This window comes from Boleophthalmus pectinirostris, unplaced genomic scaffold (assembly GCF_026225935.1).
Source record: "Boleophthalmus pectinirostris isolate CB_2022bp ecotype Guang Dong unplaced genomic scaffold, ASM2622593v1 HiC_scaffold_5, whole genome shotgun sequence".
Lineage (NCBI taxonomy): Eukaryota > Metazoa > Chordata > Actinopteri > Gobiiformes > Gobiidae > Boleophthalmus > Boleophthalmus pectinirostris.
In genome coordinates, this window is record NW_026571404.1 from 24453527 (window position 1) to 24469602 (window position 16076).

At 35.9% G+C, this 16076-nt stretch overlaps 1 protein-coding gene across 5 annotated transcripts in view; it reads right to left on the minus strand.

The window, feature by feature from the left end:
• The window catches only part of phactr2 (phosphatase and actin regulator 2), a 31522-nt gene that overhangs the window by 12012 nt on the left and 3434 nt on the right, over positions 1–16076 (minus strand). For 2 of the 5 annotated variants that reach the window (XM_020921326.2, XM_020921322.2), the window contains exon 2: positions 1564–1743. In XM_020921326.2, coding sequence (XP_020776985.1) covers positions 1564–1743 — 180 coding nt within the window. Of the gene's footprint in view, positions 1–1563; positions 1744–9286; positions 10228–10290; positions 10425–14762; positions 14901–16076 lie in introns of those variants that run through there. The other 3 variants (XM_020921324.2, XM_055162577.1, XM_020921323.2) reach the window with 3 other exon arrangements.

Sequence of the window (16076 nt, forward strand, 5' to 3'; positions counted from 1 at the left end):
CTTTGTTAGACATAGACAAGAATGAACATCTATAGGTTCAAAGGGAGTTCCCCAGTAGTGATATCTTGCTTAGAGGTACATTGTGTCATTTTTCTGGTGGAGGTCCGTCTGCTTGTCTTCATGGAGATATTATTACTTTGTCTAAAATGTTCCACAGCATAGATTAAACCTAAATATCATAAGCAGCTTTCGCCACTAGGTTACATTACAATTCAGATCTGTGGAGAGTTCCCCTATTCACTAGAGGAATTACTGTATTTTTGGCATAGAAACACCTGTAATGAAAAATACTAGATGGATATGTTTTAAGTCATACCACGGAACATTCCAGGTAAACTACTAACATCTCCATGGAGACAAGCAGGTGATGGACCCTCCACCAGGAAAGTTGCACAATACACCTTTAAGTAAATATAGTCAATAAACAATAATATTGAAACTAATTTAAGACACTAACACACCCTAAAGCAGGATTATCGCAACAAACCCTATTCTAAATGTATAATGTGATTAAAAAAAAAAAAAAAAAAACACACTCAAACTGAAATAAATAAATAGCAGAATGAAGTGAAAATATTTTCTATTTAGAATGAGTCATAAAAGCCATTTATTCAACCCTCTAGGACTCAAAATGTATTGTAGTGCAAGAAAAAAACAACAACAGTGCAAAGAAAAAATACCCACAAAATATATAGTTCCAGCTTCCATATATTGAACAATAAGTCCATATAGTAATTATAGTGACAGGCCTATTTCCTAGTGAGAAGGAAGGAGACCGTAATAGCTGCAGTTCTTGTCAAAAGCTTCTAATCCTGTAATTCTAAGACACTATTATGAAACAAGCAACCACTCACAACAATCAGTACTGAATATATTTCTCTCTTGACGCTTAATAATTTAGCTTCACACCTCAGTAATCTAATGCTTGTGATGAACAGGAATCTCACTTACTTACCTTTGAGTAGGACAGTCAAAATTATCACTACCAGATACTAATCAGTACTAGATACTCATTTGAAGGAATAGAAATCACATAAACATGACAAAGTTTGACCTTTTTAAAATGTTAAAGCTCCAATAACACACAAAACTGATTTCTGTGAGCTCCTTAAAAACATATCTGAAGTTGTTTTTTTATTTCATTTACTCATGTTTGAGTAATCCTAGTTTATCTGTTTACATCTCTAAAGCTCAAATTCTCTGTTTCACCATGTGATGTCACGAAGCAGTAGTTTTCAAGTTAACAGTTACCATTTACTTTTGTTCGGCAATTCCAGGGATGAAATTATCCAAATGATTCTAGTGAAGGCGTATGGAGTTTACAAACACTTCCTGTATTACCACATGACATCAGAAGGTTGAACACAGTGTTTTCAGTTTGAGAGAAGAACACAGTCTAAATATGCAGGGTTTAAGTGTTAATCGAGTGAATATAACAAAACACAACTCCAGGTATGTTTGTGACAAGGAAACATCATAATACAGATCAGCAAATAGCATAATATAGGCCCTTTAAAGTCAACTAAATGCTGTGATCTATCTGTACTACAATGAGACACAAACCTTTGGAGAGGTCCTGAAACTTGTCACTGGTTTTCTTCTTCCTCCATTTCCACGGTTTGAAGATTTTTCCTAAAGACGACAGCTTGCCTCTCTGCTGTCGGGAGCCATTGGGTGTATTTGTGGCGCTGTCCACCACCACGTCACAGCCGGCCAGAGATGAGGACTTCTCCAACCCATCAACTACAACAAAGGACACATAATGGGAAAGTATTGAATGGATCTGTTTTCATTACTGAAGAAGCAGGTTTGAAATGAAAGAAATATATTGGCCAGTAATAATGATAAATGCAAAAAACAAAGCATGCAGCAAATGGTTATAAAACAGTTATTTATTTAGGTGTCCAAACTATGGTCCGGGTGCCATATTTTTTTTTATTTTATTTTATCAATTTTTTGTTTTTTCATACAGTAATAATAATAATAATATGCATTGTCTTTGAAATAAATACATGCAGCTCTCAGACCAATATATTGTGGCCCTCTGACTTTCAGCTGAATTGGCCCAAATGAATAGCACTTTAAACAGTAGTTTTTATGACTATTTTATCAATTCCTTTATAATCATAACCCCAGTAATAAACACACAGATGTAATAAAACCTGAGATAAAAGGTTCCAAGGGGAATAAAACTGTGTTTACTTTATATACATTTCAAAATGAGGGCCTAAAAAACAAACAAACAAACAAAAAAGTTTGGATATTTCTGCTCTACAACAATAATCAGAAGAGAAAATCTGAGAAAATATCACCCTATACCCTGTTTGGAGCATTCTGCTGCATCCTGTGCATGTATGATTCATGCTCTGTGCATGAATCATACATTTTTACTGTTCTGTTTAATTGTGCCAATATACTTGATATTCTTATTTAGCATAACATCAAAAGAACAACTCTAATTTTATTTTATAGATGATTCTCACCCACTTATAAAGCACATTACACACTAGAAAACCTGGTGAAGTTCTAATATTTATAGCTAATTGAGGAACTAAACTATTTTGCAGCAACGTGCAGCTACATGAGTACAGTCCTGGAGCACATGATGGTAATTACAGGCTCTGAGTGCTCTATCAGCTGCAGCAGGATATTTTTCTAGTGCGCCTTGGTGCAGTGGTTCTGTGTGTCTTGGCCAGATTCATGTCCGTCCACAGCTCCTCCTCTTCCTGCACAGATTACACTGCTGTGAAAGTCCTGTTCCATAGTACAATGTGGGGACGAAGAATAGAAGGAATCTACAGTTTTAATCAAGCTATAAGGACATTTCAGGATTTAAACTGAGGCAAGAGGAGTACAAATGAACGATAAAGAATCTTATGTTTCCTCAGGATGTTTAGTCAGACCACAACTAGGCCTGCCACTATAATAACTATATCGACTTATCATTCAATATAAGTTTTTCAAGTCAGTATTTATCATGTGTACATTTTTTTTGGCAAATAAGATTTAAGCCATAGAAGGTTGAATACATAACATCTGTGACTTATTACAGATGCAAAGTATTTAAGTGCTTGATTATGCTATTTATTTATGGCAGCTCATGTTTTTTTTTTCCTTTACAATATTGTAGATGTAAAATAATGTCTGTGGTTTAAATCTTCTCGAGTTATTGTGTCAGTGGAATAAAGTAGTTTAAATATAACTGTTTATCATCTATTTTCTTCAGCAAAATATCATATTTCTAATTTTGTTACTGTGACAGGCCTAAACCACAGCATAATTTAGGTAGTTAGCAATGGTAGTGTTTGTTTTTGACACGTACAATCTGTAAATGCGGGAATGAGAGATAATGTGGGACAATTATTATAGTAGTAAAAGTGAACCAATGATCTTTGATCTGTGCATCTGTAAATGTCAATAAACACAATGGTAGTAAAAGTGGGTCATGTGATCATTCTGTTTAGGCGGTTTCAACACAACGTTATGACATAAGACTGAAGAAACAAAATTACAGATAGTGCAGAACATCAAAAAGGTTTATATAGAGATGCTGATATCAATAACAACAAACACCAGTAAGACGTATCACAAACAGAGTTAAGCAAAACAAATCAGCTGATCCAAATATTTTTTTTATCAGCAACAATATTGCAAACAAAATGAGACCATCAGAGTGGACATTGGACTAATTGGCCAAATCTGATTACATAAAAATTATCTAAATGTTTGTATAAATTTGAGGTTTATGAGGTTTCAAAAAGATATTGTTAATTACATTAAGTGTCATTAGTTATCTCATAGCTGATTAGTCACAGGAATGCTTGTTGAGCTCAATACTCAATACTAATAATAGTACTGGTTAGGCCTGTCACGATATCACTGTATCGACTTATCGTTCAATAAATGAGACATGGAACAATTGTTAATATGTATCGTGGGTATGTTTACTTTGAGATAGTGGGAGAGATTTGGTTATTTTTTCACAATATGATAAGATTTGCGCTGTTGAAATTTAAAAAAGATCTATGACTCATTATAGACACAAACTAATTACTTCAGTGTTTCATTCGGCTATTTATTTGCTGCAGCTCATGTGATTTTAACAATATATATTCAGTATTATCATTTATCGTCTATATTTACTTCAGAAACATATCTCAGTTCAAAATCAGTACTATACTGCTATTAGCTTACTCCTTCCTTTATGAACTGAAAATACATTGACAGGAAGTATGTAAAATATATCTATGTAAAGTATCTGTAAATGTAAAATAAAGCAAAGTTGTGACCTTCTGACTACCTCAGAGAAAAATCTCAGCTCAAATGAGAGAATGAAACAACAAAAAACAATGACATAATAATAATCTGAATGCTTCCAACAATACTTCCTCAGCTCTAAGGAAAATATGATCATATGATTACAGAGCAGTGCTGGGTCAAGCTCTGTGTCCCTAGACTCCACTCAGGCCCTCTCCTTCACACACGCACCATTTCCTGTTCCTGTGTGGATCTCAAATCAAAACAATAGGTGCAGTTGAGCAGCTGCTTTGTATACAGTTTATGAAGGGACCGGCAGTAACATAGATTATAAACTACATGATTGCGCTATTAAACCAGTGGTGGGATTAAGGAAGGACAATGTCTACTAGGATTCCAGGAAGAAGAGAGACTATTCAAAACAAACAATAAAAGCTCCATTACAAGGCATATAACGACAGATAACTTTTAAATACATGAATCTGATACTCATTACTCACCCATTACTGACCAAGTAGCTACAAACAAAGCAGAAAAATAACAATAAAGAGGCAACATTTGGACTTGGCTGAGACTAAACTTGAATTAATTTGGAATGAGCCTCTTTTTAATATAAACTCCCACAGAAATGAGAACATGAGATTTTGGGTGTATAGAGAGCAACTGTCCATCTTAACATTGACAAGTTTTAGTCTTATACTGCTTTAAATGTTCTTCCTTCCGAGAATGAACTGTACACGAAATCAATGCTACAGTCTAGGACAGGATGATACTGTACGATAAAATACTGAATCTTCTTTTCTTTGCTCTATTACAGTTTTTGATCCTCTTTTAAGTGAATAAAATATCTTTCTATATTGATTTTACTGAAGATAAACACACTTTTGACTAGTAACTTTAAATGTGCACTGCGTAACTTTTCAGGCTGGTTGTCCACTACCACGGAGACTCTATTGCTTTGCCTGTAATATTCCACAGTATAGTATTAAGCTTATTTACAAACACATTTATTAAATTATGGGTATTTTTATTGCTCAAAATATCTTAAAAAATGCATTCTGACTGAGTTGGTGAGTTCATCTCTTCACAGATCTCACCTGTAAACTGCCCTGGTGGCATCTCTTGCTTGTTTCTATGGAATTTAAGAAATACCATATTTTGTAACATTGGCGGCAAAGCAATAACATCTCCATGGAGACAAGTAACTGGTGGGCCATCTACTAGAAAGTAGGGATGTAACAATAAGCAGAATATCGTGATATTGTATTGTCAAAGTTCTCACAATAATATCATCGACCATCACAATATATCAAATCACAAGTCTCTTTGTTTAAATTAAGACTTATGGTGCAATGATAGCTAAAAAAGAGAGAGGGAACTACATAGACCATGATCCTTTGCTCCATTTCAGTGTAAACAACAAGAAGAAATAACACTTCTAAGCACTTCTAAGTCTTAGTTCTTTGGATTAAGTCTTGTCAAGGCATTTTAAGAAGAAAAAGTAGCATATTCACAGTTTTGCACAAAATATCACAATAAATATCGTACCATGAGATGTATATCGTACAGAGAGATTTAGATATTGTTACATCCCTAATTATCAGCCTCCCCACCATATTGTGAGCTTTCCCACAATATTGCAATAAATATCATACTGTGACGATATTGTATCATGAGACATTGATATGGTTACTAGAAAGGTTACACAGCGCACCTTTAAAACAGAAAAAAAGCAGTCACATCTCTTTCTCCAAGTTTGAACCCAAATCACATGTATTTACTGACAGGATTGGCTGAGGACTCCTAAGTTAAAAATGACTGAAGCTCCATCTCATGTATTTATTTATTCAATGTACTGCTCAACCCTGCTACACTCTGCTAAACAGATTTGCTAACTATCAAAACCACATGTTATAAGTTACTCATTGCATCTCTTTATCATTCAAATAAAGTGTATGCTTGCTGCAAATGCAAAATGAAACAACTTGCTGACTAGAGTTATACAAGTGTCATACTAGAAGTGTGAGTCAGGGCTTGGAAGGAGCCAGTGGATAATCAAGAGCACATCATCGGCAAAAGTCAAACAGAAATTGGTTAAGATTTTTCAATAGAAACTCTACATTGTGTGCAAACAGGACAAACAAATGTGTAGGTGCTGTGGAGCTGGTAAACAACATTTAACAGTCAAATGAGTGACGTAATATAGAGTTGGAGTCTTTTTTTTTTCAGATGTTATAGCAGGAACATGTGCTGAGAAAAGGGGGTGGAAGGGAGAGGCTTCCTTCCTTCTCTGCGACTCACTTGGACATTAAGAACAGACTTAATGTTACAAATGGACACAGTGCAAGAGATCACCACTGGAAAATGGAAAATGTCAGATGTAAAACTAATTAACACAGCGCAGATTCAACCGGTAGTCTATTTATTAACCTAATAAAAAGTGTAATATGCATTAACTTAAGTATTGTTTATTTTAGTCAGAAGTAACAGATACCGAAGATACTAGTGGACTAATAGAGCTACAGTTCTGCTACCAATATCAGCATTAAAACTACTAGGACTTTTACAGCTAACACATAAGCAGTGGCGGAAAGAGAACTGAAAATCTGTACTCAAGCAAAAGTACAGAAACTTTGCTAATAATGTACTCAATTTAAAAAAAAAGTATAAGTACTACTACTACAGTTATAGTTATTTTTTATGCTATTTTTGTAGTGTTTCTGTTTGTTTTTAAGCTTGTTTGTTGTTTAAAACCGCAATCGCATTATGTTTTTTGGTAAAGAAAGGAGCAGAGACAGAGCTGAGAGTCATGATTTGAGATAAGGTAGATAAGGCTTGAACTGTACTCTGTAACTCTTATGATTTTTATATGTAGTTTTATTACATTTACAGACCTATAATTCTATTCAGTTACAAGTACAAGTTTAAAGAGCTACATCAAAAGTATAATAATCTAAAAATAATATGATTTGTAATTAGTTTCATCCCACCTCTGCATATAGCATGAACACTACTTATATAGCGCATATGTAGTTTTAGCTCAGTTGTGTTAGATGAGCAAGCAGAGAGGGCGGCCCTGGGCACTGGCTGCTGTTTTAACACTTGGGTCATTTCTTCCAGTGAATGTTCTCATCTCTCTGACATTGTGTAGGCTGGAGTGTGCAGCTTGCATAATTTCAAAAACTACCAAATACACGAGTTTTAGCCTGACAAAAGAACTTCTTCTTTCTTTTATGGCTGCCTGTAAGTCCTGTCAATTCAGCATTTAAAGCAATCACTACAGCATTATGCAACACACAAAATGGGGCATTAACAATATGGATTTTTAGTATGGCCTGGAGGTCCCTGTGTGGATTTAAACTAGACTATGAAACAGAGAGAATCCTAAAACTGCCAATAAACTTGTGTTACCACCATAATAATAAGAATACACTTAGGCCTGTCACTATAATTGACTTATCGTTCAATATATGAAAGCTGGAACAATACATTTTCGGGATCAACATTTATTGTGAATTTACTTTGCACTACTAATACAATTAGTCAATTTGCGCCATAAAAAGTTGAATTAACCACTTCTCTGACTCACTGCAGATGCAAACTAAGTACTGATGTGTTTCATTCTGCTGTTTATTTTTTGCAACTCATGACTTTTCAACAGTATTGTAGATATAGTATCTTTTTGTGGTTTAAATCTGCTCTTGTGTTATTGTGTCAGTGGTATAAATCAGTTTCAATATTATTGTTTACATTTACTTCATTGATATATCCCACTTCAAAATTTGTTGTTGTGACAGGCCTAGTAATACACATTAGAGAGGGATCCACTAGAGGCAAGTTCAAGGCAAGTCAATGATTACTCCTGTGTATTCTTTAATGTAACTCCTGTGTATTCTTTAATGTAACTCCTGTGTATTCTTTAATGTAACTCCTGTGTATTCTTTAATTTATTCAATGAGCTTAGTTAAGATGTCAACCTGGCAATTGTTGAAATTATGTAGAAATGGAAAATGATAGCTTGTGCATTGTAAGAGAATTTCACACTTCACACATCTAGGCTTGTCACAGTAAATTCTATACTGACCTATTGATACATAGATGGAACAACAATTTTTGGAGGTCAGTAGTCATAGTGGGGACTTTTTCTTTGCACTAGTGGGGAAATCTTGGTTCTTTTTCTGTACTATGATGAGATTTGAGCTGTAGAAGATTTAAACATGAATTTCTATGACTGACTATTTATGGATACATTTTTCTTTTTTTTAATTTCAGCTCATGTTTTTAAGAATATTGTGCATTTAAAACATTCCGGGGTCATAATTCTGCTTATAGTTTGGTTTCAATATTATCGTTTATTATCTGGATTTCCTTCTTCAAGAATTATTGTTGTTATTGTGGCAAACCTACCTATCAAAACTAGCTGTAGGACATTTTTCTAGGGTTGATAGAGCAAATCATTCTACACATTTGCATAGTGTTTGCATAGACAATTTTAGTCACAACTACTATCTACTGTAGGCGTGCGACCACCACAAAGAGGCTAGTAGGCTAGGATACCATTTGACTGATTTTAGACACTGTCCAAAACAAAACTATACACTCCAGAGAAAAAAACCCACAGCTGCTAAAATGCTTCCAGCTGCTAATGTGGAAAGTAGTATTAAATGGTATATATTTAGAGGTAGGTCTGTATTTAGGCAACTTAAGATGGACATAGTTAAAATTGATTAGTGTAGGTCCTAATTTGAAAGTGTCTTCCAAGTAACCCAATCTTCTTAGCAGCCATAAACCACTCATAAAATACTCCTGTGTGGGAACAGTTTTACGCAGCAGCCTGCATTCTTTTACTAAGCCCGTTTCATGAGTTTAACAATGGTTATGTAAAGGATCTAATTCTTTTTACAACGAGAATGCACGTCGAGTTTGTGAGTATACGACTAAAATAGAAGTGACAGACTTCCTGAATAAAGATAGCGGAATGTGCATCGCTTGCGCACGGCACTTGGCCCACATGAGACCGACTACTCACCGCTAGCTGTCTGGGACACGGTGGAGACAGCAGCCTGGCCCATGTTCAGCTTTTACCACCGCGTAAATCCCATCCGCGTACCCCCTGCGCGTTCATTTCAAAAAGTTTCTTGCCGTTACGCTCGCTGGAAACTTTGGTGCCTCAACTCTTCGGACTGGGCTGTTGCGCGCTACTTCTACGTCGTAACGTCCTCCACTCCCACCCCTCGCCTTTCTCTCTCTTATGTCTGGTCTGGAGCTGCTCGCACAACACACGAAACACAGCAGCTGAAGAATGCCGCTCATTCCTTCATGCAGATTAGAGCACTACTGGGGTCAGAGGGTGACGGGGTCTGCCACCTCCTGCCACCGGTTAACACGAGCTTAAAATGAGAGATGGACGAACAGCGCGGGCCAGTAGGCTATTACAAAAAAGTACAAAAAAAAGTACAAAAAACAAAAACAAAAAAAAGCAATCCAGTATAAAACAGTCGCAGTGGTTCATCCTCATGTTTGTGTGGACAGATCAACAAAAACTGGTAAAACTGTGTTGGAGTTTAGGTCCAGAGTGAGCTCATGGAACAAATTATATAGATGTCACACACTCTAAAAATAACACGACGCTTGTGTGCTATAGGGCGCAACAATAGATCAAAGGCTTATCAATGTGTTAGCCTATAGCACGAGTTGCATCAGTACGAATGCAATGATTTAGTAGTAGGATACACATTTGTCTATGCCTTGTACTACAGTGCTTTTACAGTTATGTCATTTGAGGAAGTGAGGGATCAGATCTGTCTCCATTCTGTACTACAAATCCATTAAAGTTTCTCTATAGATTCAATACCAAGAAGAATCATACTACAAATTAGCAGTCTCTTTGTATTTAAGAAATCTATCCAAACATTCTAGGAAATTCAAAGTCAAATAAAGAGAACACATAAAATAGGGAATACAACTGTGAACATAGGCCATCTTTTCTATTAAATGATATAACATTTCATAACTTGAATTGAAAAGCATAACCTGATTTGTCATCCAAGCTTCCATAGAGGATCATAAGTGATACATGTGTTAATATTAGCAGCATAAGATCACAGCATGAGCTCACAGTCATCTTCAGCCCTAAGGAGCAAAATCCACAGTTTAAACGCTCTGAGTGTGAGTGTCATATTTAACCGTCATTAGTGTCAACAGTGTCTGCTCAGGCCTCACAGAAACACACGAGCAGGGCAGCATACGACCACCAGGGGGCTCACATCAGAGCTGACTGAGGTGAAGAAAAGCCTTTTCCGTCAAACCAAGACTGCCCTCTAGTGACAATCATGATGTCAATGATAATGGTGTTAATAATGAGAGGATACATTTTCCAAATGATCCACCCCAGATCAAAATAATACATTTGCAATACAAACAAAAGTTGGAGTAATTGTAAGAGTAACTGCCTGGATTCAAGTAAATGTTCTTGAGTAAAATTAACACAGTAGGCCTACTGCCTTTGGCAGCCACAATAACATGTTATTTCTCTGATAGCTGCTGGCTGTTAAATGTAAGGATTTGTGAGGGGTTTAGATACACAAACACATCTAAAGTAGATATGTCCTCTGGTGTGTCTCACATTTTACATGCTATCAAAATAGCATCACGGCATAACAGTATTTTAGATAAATGTGTGAACTCATAATATATATTGTCTCTCATAGCCTCAGTTCATGGCACCTCTTCACTGATATCTAGCAGGAGATCAAGTCCCCACTTGTGTTTTAGTGGAGTATGCATTCGGAAACTTTATTCTGTTCTTGTGAAATGTCAACCTGAAAAATATTGGCACAACAATTATGTTTTCAAAGGACAATCATTAGGCAATGAGGAGGAAGTGTCACAGGAAGGAAGTGAAGACATTGGAGGATAGTGACAGATGACAGGAAGAAGCACTTAATGACGCAAAGAAGGAAAACAAAGATTTGAATGTCATGTTGATTTTGTGTTGTGGGGGAAAGAATCCATTCTGTTATCTTGTTACATTTACATCACTTTAAATGTGTTTTTGGAGCTCAAGTTTTCAAATGATGTGACCACTGTGACTTGAGTAACATGGATACCAGCACTATAAGGCAACAAGCCCACTGAGCATCATGGCCAGAAGACAGAAAACATAAAATAAAAGTGTATCAGGATCTCATCTGAAAACAGTTGATGTCATATGATGGAGGTCCAACTGAAATGGGGACGGTGTGATGTCTTTATTGACCACAATACAAAACAGAAAGTCAGAGGCGCTGGAGGAAGACCAGAGTGGAGAGGAACAGAGTCATCAAATATTAAGTAGTGACCTCAGCATAACCAGAAGCTAATAATTGTTTAAATAGAAGCTCCTCTCCCCGCACTACCTTTATTTATTAAACTCCAAAAACAGCTGTGATTTTTTGATACTGCAACGCCTGCTCACTCATAAAATATGACTGCTATGCACATACAAAGATTGCAAAAAATATATACATTTTAAAGGACTTTCCTCTGAGGATCAATACTACACACTGCCTTGTAATCTTTTATTGTGTTTTACAGAGAGCTGTGATTTGAATAAAACTGTCAGCACAAAACTGTTAGAGTGTGACTCAAGAGCAGCCAGGCATGCTTATCAAAACTAATACACGTGTCTGACCGCATATTAAGATGAACGTTTTTGGAAACTGTAATAGCAATTGCTACAAATACAAGAATGAAATGCCTTTCAGAATATGTTTGTACAGGTCTAGCAAGTACAGCATAATTGTTCTGTGAGGAAATTATGTTGCTTGAAAGGGCCTAAATCCAGTCTTTGCAATTTGTGAATCATTCCAATTTTAAGTCAGTGTTTAACAGTTTAATGCAGGCATGTCCAAACTACGGCCCATGGGCCAGATGTGGCCCTCAGACAAATTTTTCTTGGCCCTCAGGCTAACGGGTGAATTGACCCAGATGACCTGACATCAATTAAAAATTAACATTTTAAAAAACATTTTACTGCAAGTTTTTTGAAAATCTACCTCGATAAAGCTAATATTAAAAATTTAGTGTGTGGATTTAAGGATCTTAGCATGAATAAAGACTGATGGCTCATTCTAATGTGTTAAACATGCACATATTTCAATTATTCACTGTACTGAGCATCAGTCTACGGCCCTCGATCAGCCCTCTGCTTCATATGTGTTTAGATATATGGCCCTTAATGAAAAAAAGTTTGGACACCCCTGGTTTAATGTTTAATGTAACTGCACCCAAGAGTGAATACATGTGTCTATCTAGTAAATAGTAGTAAATATGATTGGTTACTTACTAGCCTAACAGGCAATAATACGTATTTTGTCATATTTTGTCGTGTAGAACACATCTTTCTCAGTTCATGCACACATCTCTTTTCTAAAATAAAGTATTTGTCTCATATTTTTCCACATTTATATTTTTATACACATGTTCCAGATGAATCACTGGCACCTACGCTGGAGTGCTCTGATGAAGCAGTGCTGGGCTAAAGAACTCTCCCGGATATCGCAGATTTGTGTTATTTGATTATTACTTCCGGGTGAGCGACAATTCATTACACCAAGTGCACTGTCATGTGTGCAGTTGTATTTCGTACCATCTCAGTCATATACAATAAAACCAGAGTATTTCTTTTCTCTGATATAGCTTGGTTACTTCTTTTCCAACTGCTCGCTCACTGCTCTGAAACCTGATCTCCTGTTTGTTGTACTGCGTTTGGCACAAGCCATAAGCTGCTATCATTGCTAAAATGTTGTTGGAATCAATCAATACCTGACATCCTGCCAGCCCAGAGAGCTTCAAGGAAAGTGAGGCTAGGAGGGGCACAAAGAGAATAGGGGCAAGAAGAATCACATACTGATGGAGTATTAAAGCCATAGATAACACAGAGGACTTAATGCTATGACAGGAAGTTCTATGGGTAGCTGGTGAAAGTGAAAAGAGGCCATAAGAGGACAGTGTAGAGTAAACAAGATGGCTGCATATACAACTGGGAACTATAACTATATAAGGTTGCTTACATTTACTCAGATCTATCAGAAATGTACTATATTATATATAAATATATATAAATATATAAATATATGTGTATGTATATATATATATATATATATTATATATATATATATATATATATATATATATATATATATATATATATATATATATATATATATATATATATATATATATATTGTTATTTTATTTATTTATTTATTTATATAACACACTTGAGTGTGTTATGTATATCAAGAATGCTGGTCAACAATGTCACAGTCTCTAAACTGGAATAGTGAGTAGTGCCAGTGCCCGGGTCACAATCATACCATATAAAATACACATGTAATAATGTGATAGGATCATTGACGGTCTCCCTGGACACACATAAAAACATGCATATTTATGTGTGTTGTCACAGATGCTGCTTTGACTTGCAAATAGCTTTTGTCAAATTAACCGCAACTCCAAATTGGCCAGTGTCTTTGAACACTTTTGCTGCACACAATTCTATGAAGAGACAAATCATACATGCACATTGCATGCTAATGCCACAATATCAGATTTTAATGTTTCTATGATTGTGAGAAGAAATAAACAAGCATTTAAGACACGGCAACTTAAGAACTGTGAAATACATTATATTTCTTTCATACAAATGGTCTATTAATATAGTAGGTCACCAGCTTTCTGAATGGTAAACTACAAACAGACAGATGAATGAACATTATATAGTTTTTAGGATAAATTTAAAGGTTAAATTTAGTTGAAAATGGAAGTGATTCAGGATTTGCCTATAATTCTTTCAGGCGCCCTCCCTGTCCATATTTGAGATGTAAGACAGAGTGCATGAGTGGCTAATTCACATAGCTGGACACTTTTCTAATGTATATGCAAGTATTTTGAATATGATGAAGGCTGTGTGACATGCATAAAGAGGAATGTGACAAGACTGCAGGCTCAAACTTTAAACAAAGTTCAACAAACAGACTAAACCAGAGTCATCTCCATAACACACCACATAATAATACCATAATGTAACTTTGGGCACACTTACAAAATCCATAATCGCTTCTCAACATCACACTGCATGGTAAGGATTTAAGTAAGGTGTAAACAAACCCTAGACAAGCTGCCTGCCAACATAACACCTAGCAACACCATTGTAAAAGCATTAATGTTATTTCTGATTTGTCATTTCTGAAATTCTCAACATTAAAACTTGAAAAACCAGCTCTAATGTTGACAGCCGCCCAACTAAAGTATCCGTCATTGTAATGAAATGAGAACTAATGCCTCTTCAAAACTGAGTCAGCATTGAAATCCTTAATAAACTTAACAGTGTACATATACAGTACAGTATACTTTACATGCAGTTCAATAGCAGTTTAATATAGACATTCAACACTATGCAGTCTATCTTGTTCTATTTATACTGCTGCCACACTTGCAAACAACAGGAAGGAGAATCTCACCGTCATTCTCCATGTCTGGGCCTGGTGTAGCAGTGGTTGAAGTCTCAGGTTATCCTAAGTACACGACCTCTCCTATCTTCCTCCACTAATGGTCCAGTTCTGTCCCTTTCCCCCTCTCTCACTGCCTGTTCCCTCTCTCTCTCTTTGCTGTTCTCTTCTTCTCCTCTTTTGGCTCATCCCTCCCATGGTGTTGGTACTGCCTCTCTGGTCCGGCCCACTGTCCTCCGCCCACTCCAATAAAGAGCATTAAAAGTTAATGTGTTTCCATCTCCGTTCTTCACGACAGCGCGCATCTCCAGCGGACTTTATCTCTATCTCTGTCTTGGCCAATCACTTTTTCCCCTGGCAATCTGGCTCCAGTCCCTTTCACTGCTCATCCGCTGTCTGTCTATTTCCGAGGCTTTCTATGTAAAGTCTATAGTGTTTGGATGCTTTGGGCTGTTTTGTCTATAAGAAACCTGTAGAATTCATCACACAGTTTAAGTATTCATGTAATGCTAAATTGCTTTATTTTACTAAGATTAAAGATGCACTATGTAACTACGGCCTGCCGCCTGTATTCAAAAAAACATGTTTTTGTCTTGCCTCAAATGTTCCACAATATGGCATTACACTTATTTATCTTCAAGAAGGCAAGCACGTAATGGCACCACGACAAGTTAGAGATCCAGAGGCAAACCTGCTTCACAGTAAGAATGCATGTTTTTTAAGTTCTTCAAGGTATTGTTTTAGCCATAACAACACCCATAATGAAACAAATGCTAGATAGATCAATGTAATGCTCTACTGTAGAACATTCAAGTCAAAGCACGCCCTCGTGGAGACAAACAAATGGTACCACAAAAACGGCATTGTTATTACATTATAAATCAGTTAGCTTCATGTCATTAGTAGCTGTGCTATTAATATTAATTCTTAACTGCTCCACTTCCCTTTTTTTCAGCTATTGAAAAAGTCAGTGCAACAAATACTAATACGAGGCTGATTTTTAATATCCTGTTTAAACCATCTGATAGTAACACGCGTTAATCTGTAGAAATAATGATCTGTTATCACAGTTTATTAAATCACATACAAACATGGTGTTATCTATTTAGGGCATTTGGCCAGAACAGTAAATATTTGTCATTTCACTATTGATCTGAACAGAATTTATGGAGAAAATTACCTGCAGATGCACTGCACAGATACATAACAGAGATCATTACATCCAAAATAATAATAAGTTATACATTATAAGTTCTTCTCACTTTTTTTCTAGCTTAAATAACAAAAAATATGTGAAATGAACATTAAGTGTACTGGGTACATGTA